Below are 14,601 nucleotides of genomic sequence, written 5' to 3'. Positions count from 1 at the left end.
TTAGTCTAATGGGCCAATAGCCACAATCTGGTAGTAGTTTGGTGATCACTGTAAAATCTGAGAATGTGAATAAAGTGTCAAAGTCGATAGTAGAAAATATAACAATAAAAATTTTAATAAATAAATGTAGGTACAATCTAATTGTAAGCTGTAAATTGTACAATTTAAATCCTGCACATGATTTTAATTTTGCTCTGTCATCTTCAGCTTGCAGCCAAACTGGTTGTGATTAGCTAACAATGACTGTGACAACAGTTCATTGTCGTATTATTGTTTTGTGAAAATTGTAGGTATGCTACAGGACTGTTGAGATAGCTGTATGATTCATTACAACATCAGCAATTATAGCTTTGCTAAAATAAAACTTGGTTCACTAAAATATGATCAGATCTGTGCAAACTCCACAACCCAATAATTGGTACTGGAGAAAATGCAGCAAAGAAATCAAAAAATTGAAGTCTTTGTAATTTAATTACAGTTTTGGTTTTTGGGTCAACAAATTCACAATTTTAATCACTTCAGTCCAACAAATTATACCAGTGTATTTTGGTTACCCTGGAGGTATGGGGGACTCTTGGTAATGGCTAACTATCAAATGTACAGCCATAGGCATTCTCCTCTCTGGTGGGAAGCATCCACAGCTATTAATAGATACCAAAATTAGGCCTCAGTCAATTGAATTTGCCAGGTTCTTAGTTGTGCATGTAGCACTGCTGACTTGGATTCATACTCAACTTTAACAGTAATATTGATAATTATTTCTTTGCAAAAATAAAAAAAGCATTCATTACCTTCAAAGCAGAATCAGTTTAAAAAGTGAAGATAAATATTTATACTGCTTCCTGCTTTGTTCTCTATCTATACATGCTCTACACACACAATTATATATATATGTGTGTGTGCATGTGTGTGTATATATATATATATATATATATATATATATATACACACACACACATACACACACACATACATACATTATAGCGACTAGCGACTCACCGTCCGAGCAAGCGAACCGGCTCGGCGGTCGGGTCGCGCGTCGTCGGAGCGGCAAGGCCTAAGATGGCGTTGGGCCTTCATTTTCCCTGAGCAACAGGGCGAACCCGCGCGCGGGCAAGGTTTGATGACGTAGCATGTACGTCATTGCCATTTTAAGTGGGTGGGAACAGTCTCTCTCGCGCGCAAGGCAGGAAAATAAACCAGTTCTTGTTCTGAAACCCTTCGACTAGTGTCTTGTTTTCACATCGCAGTAGCAGCCGCTACTATATACATATATATATATATATATATATATATATATATATATATATATATATATGTGCATATATAAATAAACTCTCTCCACCAGTAAAAAAACTAGTGTGATCTTAATGGCAGCCTACTTTACATACTGCTTGATTTTAATTTTCATGAACACAATCCAATTTTAAGAGCTGGACTTATTAATATGCCTCTGGGTGATCTCTCCCTAAAATGGTTTGTTCAGTGAGGGGAGTAAGGGTGTGGGGGTTGTAGGATCCAGCACAACACTCTTGATGCTCTTGTTTCCATGACATAACATGTTAAATTCAGCTGGAAAATAAAACTCCCTGCTCTTCAGGTTGTAGCTGTATATGCACACCTCTACTGGATTGAGATTTCATAATTAGGATTCTATTGATGTTGTTGTATCACTATTTGCAAAAGTCTATTTCCCAACCTGACTTGGGCATTTCATAAGCCTGAAAGATCAGGTGACTTAAAATCAGAACAGAGTAGGCATTTCCCATGCTTTATTATTATCCATTCATCCTGGTATTGGTATTGAATAGAAAAGTATTTCCCAAAAGTTCCTTTGAAGAAGAATAGGGCAAAGTTTTTCTTCAGAGGTCTGTGCATAAAATCACATTTTCCAAAATAACCTTTACAGTGCCATGCATTTCCATAAATTAATTATCAGTCCATTAAACAATTAAACACAAAGTAGCACAGACATTACATGCCCTTTTATTAAAACTGAAATTTCACCCATGAAGTTACTGGAGTAAGTATTCTAAATTGTGATGATTGAGAGAAAAGCATGTCAAAAGCTTTAACTACCATCAAATAAACTGAAAATGACAACCAGACTGCTTTATATATGTTCAATTTTTAAAACTATATCAATAATTTTTAATCAGAGGGAGATCTTGTCTTATCAGAAGTAGGGTATGCATATCTGAAAGCTAGTATAAAGACTTCTGAGGGGATTTCCAGATTGGTGTGGTGTTTCCCCGTGTGATTTATTTCCATGATCTAAAATATTTTATTCTTATGGGAACACTTAACGACTGTCCCATGAGCTGTTATCTAACTAGAAATCACACTGACGGAGGGGAACCAATGACCAGAGCTATACAAGTTCATTTCTGCGTACACATTGTTCTGCTCGCCCAGTTTCACAGTGGAGCAAGTGAACTCTATGACCACATCAGCTGTGTTCCCCCACTGAACTCAATGGCATATTAACATTAGGTAGATATTGATTAGAATGACCCAAATTATTGAGCTTTCTCTCAATATTTTAGTAGTAATGGAACCTGCTGGAGTTTGAACAGATGCCACATGGAAAGTGCAATATATTTTTCAATGAAGTAGCATAACATTACAAAGCATTCATGTAATCTTTATTTGTTCAAAATCAGTTTCAAGAAATATATTAATTTAAATACCAATTCACTTTCTCCCTCCAAATCATTTAACCTATAAGTGAAAATCATTTGTAAATTTGATGAATCCATATTTTTGCTGAATATTAAAGCTCAAAAACTTAATATGGTCTCCTTCTGATCTACTGATGATCAGGGGAGTAATGCAACCTATTTTTATAATATAACTTCAACCAGACTTTCATCAATGTTCTAATCTGAATAAATGATTTGTCATAAATGTTACCACAGGCAACAGAAGGCGGTGAAGGAAATACCAAACTTAAATCTGCATTCTTTTTCACAGTAATTTCCTTTTAGAAATATTAAAAGGAATAAATACAAATTCCTTACTAAATTTCAAATGCCACTTCTTTCTTGAGCAAGGATGATACTTCGTGGCTTATCTGTCTGAAGCCTCATTCAACTTATGTTGAAAGCTGAGAGGCTTTGAATGCTTCAAAGCAGCATTTCCTCAATGTTTAACATTTTGATGGCAACATATATAATAATGACTGTTTCCTGCAGAAAGGAAATGGAAACAAACAGTGCTTGCAAAGCTGTGCTGCAAGGTTTTGCACACATTGAGCATGTGTGTCATTGCTCTCTCTGCTTGTCACTTAACAGTAAGCCACGTGGGATTCCGTAGTAAGTGAACACGGCACAGTTCGTAACTGAAAATATTATTAATTCAGTCAGCAAAAATATTACATTAGTTCTTTAACTGCCAGGGTTGGCCAAAGCAATAGGAGAAATTTTCTAATTATTTAAGAAAATCCTGAGGAATTGAGATTGACTTTCATTTGGGAAATATGTCAGAAAAACTGCTTGTTTCAGGGTGATTCTATAATTCCATTTCTTGGTATTTCAGTTGGGCATGAACAAGCCTGGCAAAGGAAGCAGTGATAACCTTTGCTGGGACCATGCCATCTTCTAAACAATATGCTTATTTTTCTTCAGACTGTATAGGATGTAGCTGAACCACCAGGGAAACTATTTATACAAGTGGAAATAATAACACAAATTCACTTTAATGGAAAAGGCTCTCAAGCTTCTTATGGAACTATTGTTAATTTTCTGTTTTGCAGTTTAATCAGGATAACTCTTTGTTCCAGCTATTATACAACATGACTTCATTGCTTATTCAGCGTGCAATCAATGTGCAAGTGCCATGTTTTAGAGATGGTTACAGAGTATCATTTACTATGAAAAAATGATTCAATTAATAAATACTACTCCTTCTATGACATCTAATTCCTTTTTCAATAACTAAGGGGTTATTTCTGAATGTCACATTATTCTATTTCTTGAGACTTTTACAGTTAATTTCTAAAAATAAAAATACAGTTTCCCCACTTTTTTTGCTTCCACAATTACTTTACAGGAATTGTGTTGTAACTTATATTGCTGCAATGATTATCTTTCACGGAGGTGGGGGGGGGGGGGTGTGCTCAATCATAACACACACACTGGCTTTTTGGATGACTGTGCGAATATAGGAAACTAAACAAAAAGCTCCAAGTCATTTACTGGGAAAGACCAATGTGCTCAGCCTTCTGGACAACTCGAACCATGGTGATAATCTCTTTGCCAAACATGATATGCCGTTCGGGTTGACATTAAAAATCTTGATTGAAGAGAAAAAAGAGAGACATATATATAAAAAAATTCACAAGGGCACTAGTAAAATTATTCTGTGTTCCAGGTACTAATTTAGTCTGTGTTAAAAAAAAAATCACATTTGCATTTTACTTTTATGAACTTAATTCCAATGGTGCCTTTGATGAGTTATATTATTTGGGAGTGGTCTTTGTTGGAACTTGAATATTGCATATGAAGCTAGCTTGATCATGTTTGTTTTACAGTTGTAATTCTCAACAATCTTTAATTTTCTAGGGCTAAAAATGGAGCATTTGGAACAAATATTCAGCTCGAATGGAAGAGTTGAGCCTCCCAGTGGCTGATGCAAAATGCTGGAAATGTGCCATTTAGCTTCCAGACACGGCTTCTTTGCATGTTGCAATTAGGATAATAAAATAGGTGGAGGGCCTTGCTTTGTGCGACTAAATAACCTTTCACCGGGTTTTGGAAGGAGTGATTTGCTGGGGAAAAGACTCTTATTCAAGTACTTCCTGTGTAACTGAAATAAATATATAAGTTGAGGGAATACAAAAGGCCAGGCTTTAAACTGAATCAGGCAATTAAATGGATGCCCAAGTACTCAATTATATTTTCAATTGTTGTTTGCTCTTTTCTCTGGGGGTTGAAACTCAAGGCTATAATATCATGGTGACTAGTCAATTTCTAGCACTTCAGACCAGTACTCAGTATCCCATCTCTGACCCTTGAAACTAGTGTCAGCAGCCACTATTCCACTGCAAAAGTCCTCACAACAAAACACATAAATACATCAAGCATGGATTACCAACTGCGGTATAGAGATAGAAATAACTGTACTGCTATAACAAATGCATCAAGGGTGCTGAGGCTAACTGTACTGCTTTAAACACATGTATCAAAGCAAAGCAAATGAAGAACTTTCTTGTTTCTGGGGGTATAACAAGCTATAGCCGGCTCCCATATTAACACAGTCATTTATTTCCGGAAACATGGTAAGCACTTGAACAGGATAGATATTCAGGATCTTTTTCCCAGGGCCAGGGAGCTTAGAACAAGAAGGCATGGGTTTAAGATGAGAGGGGTGAAATTTAAAGGAGATCTGAGGGGCAAGTTTCTCACACGGAGGGTGGCGGTTCTCTGGAACGAGCTGCCAGAGAAGGTGGTAGAGGCAGATACAATTATAATGTTACAAAGACATTTATACTTAGATAGGAAAAGCATCGAGGGATACAGTTCTAATGCAGGCAAACGGGATTAGTGTACGTATGCATCACGGTTGGAATCGATGAGAATGGCCAAAAGGGCCATTTCTGTGCTGTACGATTCTATGATTCTATGATTCTCTATCAATATTTCATTTTTTTGTTTTTTGGTTCACTTCAGTGTAGTTTATTCAGTTTTACCAGTATTTGACAAAATTGGTATTTCTGGCTATTAAAAATTGCTTAATTCATGAGTTGCATCAACTTTTGCTCTCCAATTAAATCAAAATCAGTAATTAAAAAAAAATTAGAAACCAGTTCAGACTGAAACTTAATTGTTTCTTGAACAAAATCTTCCTTTTCTTTCACACAATAGCAAGTATTTTTTGTTTCTTGTCCCATTTCTGTCTACCCTTTTACTCTTTCACTCTTTTTCAACACCATCATGCCACCGACCAGTGCATCCCACATATAAGCCAGATGGATCAGTAGTCTTTCTGTGTGTTCTGAAAGCCACATGCAGCATTCTTAAAGCAAGATGAATGAAAATGTAAATACTGTATGACTGATGTTCATTTGCAGCTTGAAGAAGAATACCACACAATAAAGTAACAGTACAATAAAGAACAATTCAATAAAAGGCACAAAGGTATTCCCATTCACATTTTGCATGAAAAGAAGGAAATCTCAATAGCAAGTATGAAATCCAAAATCTTTGTAAATATTACTGTCTTCTGGTGAAAACCTCCCTTAATTTCTCATTCTGCGCGCAGACTTTGGATAAAAATTGCCCACCATATAACAAGCAACATTCAAGGCCCGTTGTGACTGGCATCGATTTTTTTGGTTTCCTGATTAATGTCTTTAGCTTCAACTAAAAGGAGATAACAAACAATCCTGCCACAAAATGGCATCAGCTTTGAGAAAGAGGTTTAATGAGAGGGCCTGTCGGAAGTTCTACGTTCTGTGTTGAAAGTTAGTGGAGATGGCATTAGCATAAAGGGAGTCTGCCTTTCTGATTTTTTGCTCTCCAGAGCCATTGGAAGGGCTGTATTACTGCACTGGAAATCTTTCAACCTCTATAGAAGTATTCTAGTGGTACTTTGCAGTATCTGACTTCTGCAGTTAATTTGTACATCATTTTGTACCTTGATATGATTCCAAGAAATTGCCCATAGTATGTTATAAATCAAAGTTTTATTCTACCAGCCTGCTGCCATGCCTTAGTTTTATACCATATATTCTGAGTTCAATAAATTGTTAGTGAGTGAAACTCTGTGCTGGGAACATGGATTCAGACTGTTTAGCCTGACATCCAGCCCAAGCAGTAAGCTCTCGCAGAGTTCAATGGAGGCTTGTAAGGAGGGGCTTCTGGTTTATATTTAAATCTATCAGTTGCAAGTATTCATTAACAAGATTTATAAATCAAACGTAAGACGAGTTTGCTGCAATGTGCAGACCTGAGATCACCAAACTGTTGGTGTTCTTCAATTTTACAAATGTTCTATTATGTCTTGATTTCAGTTACTAAACCATCCATTTTGGATGAATATATTTATCAGCATAATTGCTAATTCAATCTATCCCATGGGTAGCATGCTTATCATCTAAAACATGCAAATTATTTCTTGTAATCAATATTAACAGAATAAATATGATTATGGACTCCTGCAGAGAGTCACTGAAGAATAACAATTTTGAGACAGTAATCTATTCAACGGGATTCAGTTATATAATAAAAATATAAGAAACCAGCGCAGTTATTTTAAGCCTGTTTTAAGCTCTATTTTGCTTCATTTCAAGATATTATTAATTACCATGGGAGATGGTTACATTCCCTCATGTTGAAGGTGAGCATTGTCTGTCTTTGTGTGGCACAGCTATTATTAGCCATTTAGCCCAAATGTTGTCCAGACCTTCTTGCGCATAAATACAAACAGCTTAGTTATCTGGGGAGAAGTGAAAGGAACTCCACAAGCATCCCACTTTGGATACAATAGGGTCTTTTAAGAGACTTTTGGATAGGTACATGGAGCTGAGAAAAATAGAGGGCTATGGGTCTCTAAGGTAGGGACATGTTCAGCACAGCTTTGTGGGCCGAAGGGCCTGAATTGTGCTGTAGGTTTTCTATGTTCTATGATTTTATACTGGAAGAACATAATTGATGAAGTAGCTGAAGATATTAGATATCACCTAAAGGAACTCCTTCTGTAAACTCCTGAGGCTGGACTGATTGGCCTCCAACAACCACAACATCCTTTTTGTGACCTGTGACCAGTTGGAGGAAAGTTTTGCCCCTGATGCTCACTGATTTCAAATTCACCACTGTTCCTTGAAGCCACACTTGGTTAAATGCTGCCTTAAAGTTAAAAATTGTTATTCTTAACTTGCTTGTAGGTTTCAGCCCATTTGTCCATGATTGCTTTCAACTAGTTCTTGAGTGAGAGATCCCGGTCAGAAACAAAACTTGAGCACTAGTGAGTAAGTGCCACCTCTTAGCATTGTTGACAACAGTTCCCATCATTTTGCTGATTTTTAAGAGGAGACGGATGGGACAGTAATTTCCTGAATTGGACTGTCCTGCTTTTTTGTGAACAGGGCGTACCTAAGCTACTTTCCAATTTTTTGGGTAGATGCCAGCTAAGCAATTGTAATGGAGTAACTTGGTTAGACACATAGGACCATGTCCTTGGTACTTCCTTGGCTTTTTCTACATCCAGAACATTCATTTGTACCTTGATATCATTTGCCATGAAATAAAATTAGCTAAAGGTTGTTTCTATGATGACTGGGACCTAAATGGATTATCCTCTTGGCATTTCTGGCTGAAGATGTTTCCACTTTGCACTTACATGCTCGACCACACCAGAACTGAGAATGGAGATGCCTGTCCACCCATAAGAGGTTCCATTATCCATTATTCAGGACAGCACGCAGTAAGACTGCAGAGCCTTGATCTGATCTGTTGTTTGTGGGGTTGCTTTTCTCTGTATGAAGTATGCTTCTTCCACAGTTCAGTATGCACATTGTCCTGTCTTGTGGATTAACCAACTGGCACTTTGTTTTTTATATCTGTGCAGTGATGCTCCTTACATGTTCTTCCATGGTCTTCCTTGATACAGGGTGGATGGTCATATTAAAATAATAGACCAGCCCATGAGACAATAATGTGTGGTTAGAAATGGCTTGTGATTATCAGTTTTTGTCTAATATGAGAAACTGCTTATTTTAATTGTAGATGTTTTAAGCAGTGTAACCCGTACTTTACAGCTGCCTATATTTTTATTCTTTTTTAATGTTCTGATTTATTAAATTTGTCCACCATCCCTTGCAAACAAAAGGGAAAAAACTGCAGATACTGGAAATCTGAAAGAAAAATATTAAAAGTTGGGAATACCCAACAGGAAACGGATAAAAGTCTTGGACCTAAAACGTTAACTCTGTTTCTCTGTCCACAGATGCTGAATTACCTGCTGAGCATTTTTCAGCATTTTCAGTTTTTGTTCCTGAATAGCAATTCTTTACCCCGGTCCCCCCTGATCTTCTGATTGGGTTTGAATATTTTAGGGACCGACAACACACGGCACAGAATCCAGTTTATAATTGCTAAAAGAGGATTTCTGGAATGTCAGTGCAATATTCCCTATATGAATAATTGTAAATGAAATATTCATTATATTGCAAATATAGTGCTTTATCACTGACTCCTTTCTTTAAAAATGTCTTATCATACATATTAAAAGGCAGTGATTTCCCAACAATTCAAATTACGACAAATTAATTAAACACGTCCTTCTCATTCAGCCAGAACACTGATCAGATAAACCTTGAGTACACATAAACCATGTACTGGAGACAGTTATTTTTAAACGGATTCGCATACTGACATATACAAAGCCAAGAAGATCTAAATACTACTTACCATGATGTGTCTTGTGGATGACTCTCACAGCTCTTTGCTATTATTCAATGCGCAAATTACAGCGTCTCCACAAAGAAATCTCTGGTGTGACTAAAACGGAAAGCAGTCAGTCTGTGAGAATGGCTGTTCCAATATATATGTGTGCATATATATAAAAGAAACCCACCCTTTTTAAAGGGGAATCCCTTAGATATGCAGTTGCTTTCTCACCGGAACTCTCGTTAAAACCTTTCAGTTCTCCCACGGATTTCTCTTTAAACTGAGTGGCGATAAGCCGAGCCCCCTGCGTGATGTCGCAATTATGAGGATTCCCTCGTCTGCCGAGAGGCCTTGGAGAAAAGGGTAAACATACTCCCACACTGCAGGAGGAAGCCCTACAGGAAAGCCTCGGCGAAGGGCGCAGCCTACACCGGTGGAAAACTTTACATCAGCAATAATGGCAACAATATTAGTGAGCTGTAATTTACAGTAATAATAACTGTTACATCCCCCTTTTTGCATTAATCGTAAATGCTTTTTTTTCTTACAAAAAGTGTATGTGGGTTCATTGATTTTTTTTTGTATTAAATGACACAAAATCACCTAAAAAGGAATAGGCAGTGGGACTGTTTTCACTCACCATATTGTGACAGTATTTGGAGCCCTGACTAGGAGGATAAAGAGAATGCTCGTTTTTTTTTCCCCTTCCAATTATCCTCGGTTGGACAGTGAACTTCATTTACCACTTGCTGATTATAAAGAGGTCATTGTGGCTGCATTAACGGGCGGTCATTTAATGCATTGTTGTCGCTGTGTGAAATATTAGCCCTTCATGCCTTCCTCCGCAACAACAACCTGTGCCTTTACAGCATTCTTAGCTTATATTTCAGATTTCCAGCATCTGCATTAATTTGCCATTTAGCTGCCAGACATTCCAATGTTTTAGCAGAGGTGCTCCTTCGTGGAACATCCAAGGTTGGGAACTAATGTTGTTTCCAAGTCAGGATGGTATGTGGCCTTGGAGGGCAACTTGGAGGTGGTGATAGACATAGAACACAGAGTACTACAGCACAGCACAGGCCCTTCGGCCCACAATGTTGTGCGGATGCTTTATCCTGCTCTAAGATCTATCTAACCCTTCCCTCCCACATAGCCCCCTATTTTTCTATCATTCATGTGTCTATCTAAGAGTCTCTTAAATGTCCCTAATGTATCTGCCCCCTCAACCTCTGCCGGCAGTGCAGTCCACACACACACCACTCTCTGTGTAAAAAACTTACCCCTGACATCCCCCAATGCTTTTGCTGATCCTGACCTTCTAGCTAGTAGAGGTTCTGGGTTTGGAAGGTATTGTCTAAGGAGTCTTGGTGAGATGGTACAAACTGCTGCTACTGTGCTTTAGTTGTGGAGCGAGTGAATAGTTGTGGATGGGGTGCCTGAGAAGTGGGAAAAAAATTATCAGGTGCACGGTAGAAAAGATTTAGTATCTGCTCAAAATCTGCTTGAAAAAAAGCAAATTGCCCACGAACTCCTCGGAATCCCTGACGCAAGACTCCTCAAAGCGAGGAAAGAGCATTTGCGAAAGTATTGAGGACCTGGAGGTCACGTGTCAGCAACCCAAGGAGCACACCACCTGCCAAACTACCCACTGGCCTGTCCCGTCAGACTTTTCCTGCCCCACCTGACTTCCTGCATCTGTCTCCTCAGCCATCTCAGAACCAAATGAGAGCAAGTCATCCTCGATCCCAGGAAAGATGGACCCTCTGGTAGAGGAATGACACAGGAGTGCATTAGGTAGGGCCCCCTCTAACTGTGGTCATAGTTTCCCCCAGGTGTCACACTTTATGGTGACTCAGCATTGCTGCCAGGTTGAGCCTCACTCGATGGTTGAATGCATCAGTGATTCAATATAACTGTTTTGTAAACCATCTCTAATCTCACTATTTGGTGAAACTTCACGTCAAGCAACCACGTTCCCATTAGATCCAATACCTGGGCCTCCTTATCATGTTATCATTCTGTTTCAGGACTAGGCAGCCGGCTGCTGGTGGTGGGGGTCTCCACCAGGAACCCACGGGGCTGCCCCTCAGTAATGGCTGCAGATTGCAGCGGGGGCTGGTGAGAGGCGCCGCGCAGGAGGGAGGCCGAGACCTTCATCAGGAGCCGGTGAGGAGCACCCCTGTTTCATTTGGCACCAAGCAGTTACCTCAAGGAGCTGAGAACTACTGGGAAACCCAGCAGGTAATAATCAGACCCCAAACTGCAATGCTGGAACTTGGTTCAAATCTGTTCAAGGCATAACGATTACATGGCAATAAATCCCTTCATGATTTAAAAAAAGGCAACAGGCACTTGCCATGATTTGGAGTAAGTTTAGGTAAGACCCCCTGCTCCACATACACCATCACTCTTTCCACTGCTGTTGGAAGAGGGTTAAGTTCAAGACCACTTAGCTTTTCCAGCAGGTTGACTCTACAAACAAAGTATCAGCATTTCTATTCAAACTGTGAGAAGCATTATTCAGTACCTTGGCTGGCAAGAGTCTCATCCTCAGTGTACAAAGGTGAAAGTTCATGCCCATTTGTCCACTCACCTTGATGAAGTCAGTGGACTGGGGTGGAGTTGTGAGGTGAGGTGTTCCACTGGGCAAGGAGCTGGGGTGAAACTAAAACTAGCATTGTTGGGCTCATCAAGTTGGTAGCCTTTGCAGCAGCATTGGGCTCATTCATCTAGGGGTAGGGTGGTATAACTGGGCAGGCAGCAAGAGTTGCGACCCATTCATTCAGTGAGGTGAATTCAAATCCCACCACAGCAGCTTGGGGAATTTAAATTCAAGTTATTAAATAAATTGGATACTTAAAAAAAAGTTAGCCTAAGTAAGAGTAACCATGAAACTACTGGATTTTTATCAAGAAGAATCAGGTTAAAGGAAATCAATCGTTCTGACCTAAGAAGGCAATAATTTGGAACATGTGGAGCTGTACTCAAGTCATGTCTTCATAAAAACCAACATAACATTTATCTTCTCAACCGTTTTCTGCACCTATATGTCACCTTTCAGTGACTTTTGTACAAGGACACCTAAGTCCTTCTGAACATCAATATTTCCCAATCGGTCAGCATTTAACAATGCTCTGCTTTTCAGATTTGGCCACTGAAGTGGGTGACCTCACATTTTTCCACATTATATTCCATCTGCCATGTTCCCACCCACTCTATTACTTTATCTCAATGCCCTAAAAGATTCTTTATGTCTGTTTTCCGACTTACATTACTATCTAGTTTTGTAACATCAGCAAATTTAGAAATACGACATTTACTCCATTTGCCAAATTATTGATATTAATTGTGTAAAACTGGGACCCAAGCACCAATCGTTATGCTATCACAGTCTGCCAACCTAAGAAAATCCAATATCATCTCCCTCTTTGCTTTCTGTCTGATAACCAATTCTAGTTATCCCCAATTCTACGTGCTCTAACTTTGTTGTCCAACTTCCTGCATGGGACTTTATTAAAAGCCTTGTGAAAATCTACAAGTTCTCCCTTATCTATTTCATTTGTCACAGTGAAAGAACTCCAATGGATTAGTCAGACATGATTTCCCTTTTATAAATCTATGCTGTCTCTCCTCAATCCTGTTATTCATCCTTAGAAGTTCTGTTGATTAAATCCTTCATTATAGATTCCAGAATATTCTTTGCTGCTAATGTTAGGTTAACAGGCCAAAAGTTCCATATTTTCCCTCTCGCTTCTTTAAATAGGCTCTCACATTTGCTTGCATCTAATCTAAGGGATCCACTCCAGAACTTCTAGAATTCTGAAAGGTAATAAAAAGTGGATTCCCTAACTTTATTGTGACCCCTTTAAAATCTCTGGGGTGTAGATTCCAGGGATTTTATCTCTCATACTTTTTTATATCAATAGCGATTTCTTTAAATGTTACATTCTTGCTAGACCCTTGGTTTTCTAGTATTTATGGCAAGATCTTTGTGTCTTTATAACATGAAAATAAGCACAAGTATTTGTTTAAGTTCTGTGCTATTTCCTCATTCTCCATTATAAATTCATCTGTCTCTGTTTGTAAGTGACCCAGATTTACCATCTTAGTGCTTTAGAGGCTCTTACAATCCATTTTTATGTGTGTTGCCTGTTTACTCACATTCTTTTTTGTTTTTCTTTATCAATTTCCTGGTGCTCCTTTGCTGAGTTACAAAATGCTTTCAAACTTTAGGCCAACTGGCATTTCTAGCAATTTTATAAGCTTTATTCTTTGATTTAATGTTATGTTCTCCTGTTAGCCATGGATGGACCAGTTTTCCTGTTGGGGTTTGTGTCATAAGAGGATATATCCTTTTTGTCAGTCATGTACTATTTCTTTGAGTGCTAATCTTTGCCTGTCCACAGGTAACCTGACCATCATACCGTTGTAGTTTCTTTTGTTTAAATTTAAGACCCTAGTTTTGAGTTAAACCTGGTTTTGGTTTGTTGAGCCATTTACACTTTCGAATCAAACTAATTTAACCTAATTGCTATTGAGCTGCATGCTTTAATAACAGAAAAATTGCAATAAATCTTTCAAAATTTGGAAGGCAAAATGATTTGTTGGCCTCTGTTGCAAGAAGACTTAAGCAGAAGAGTAAAAGCATCTTACTGAAGTTAATTCTTCACATGAAGTGTAAGGAATTTTTGGAACTCTCTACCTAAAAGAGCTGTGGAGTTCACTTGCTGATTATATTCAAAACAGAGATCTGTAGATAAAGCAATCAAGGGATATGAGGTTAGAACAGTGAAGTGGCATTGAGGTTAAAGATCACCTATGGTTTTATTGAAAGGCAAATGAGTCACAAGGGGCTAAATGGACCACTCTTGCTTCTATTTCTTTTGTTATTCTAATTTTTTCTTCAATTTTTCCATTTCTTGTCTGGGGCTGAGATGAGTGAAGTCCAATAACCACAACCAACTTCCTTTGTGCAAGGCATGGCCAGCCAGTGCAGAACTTTCCCCTTAATTTCCATTGACATCAACTTTACTGAGGCTCTTGAACACTAAATCAAATGCTGCTTTGATGTCAAGGCCAATGACCCCACCTTGCCTACAGAAGGATTAACTTTTGTTTGCAGTTTTCAGTTCATTGGCAAATCAGCATTCATTGTTCGTCCTTAATTTTCCTTGAGAAAGTCACTTCTTGTACCTTCCACTGAGAGTTAAGG

General features: G+C 38.4%; 1 protein-coding gene across 4 annotated transcripts in view; it reads right to left on the bottom strand.

Moving 5' to 3' along the window:
* Nucleotides 1–9,751, bottom strand: part of LOC127585396 (TNFAIP3-interacting protein 1-like) — a 57,772-nt gene extending 48,021 nt beyond the window's left edge. For 2 of the 4 annotated variants that reach the window (XM_052042828.1, XM_052042839.1), the window contains exons 1-2: nucleotides 9,621–9,751; nucleotides 9,411–9,500 (exon numbers count right to left, since the gene is read on the bottom strand). In XM_052042828.1, coding sequence (XP_051898788.1) covers nucleotides 9,411–9,413 — 3 coding nt within the window. In that variant the 5' untranslated portion in view covers nucleotides 9,414–9,500; nucleotides 9,621–9,751. Of the gene's footprint in view, nucleotides 1–3,020; nucleotides 3,060–9,410; nucleotides 9,527–9,620 lie in introns of those variants that run through there. The other 2 variants (XM_052042846.1, XM_052042835.1) reach the window with 2 other exon arrangements.
* Nucleotides 9,752–14,601: the final 4,850 nt, after the last annotated feature.

This window comes from Pristis pectinata, chromosome 2 (genome assembly GCF_009764475.1).
Source record: "Pristis pectinata isolate sPriPec2 chromosome 2, sPriPec2.1.pri, whole genome shotgun sequence".
NCBI lineage: Eukaryota > Metazoa > Chordata > Chondrichthyes > Rhinopristiformes > Pristidae > Pristis > Pristis pectinata.
This window is presented reverse-complemented; position numbering and strand designations above follow the sequence as displayed.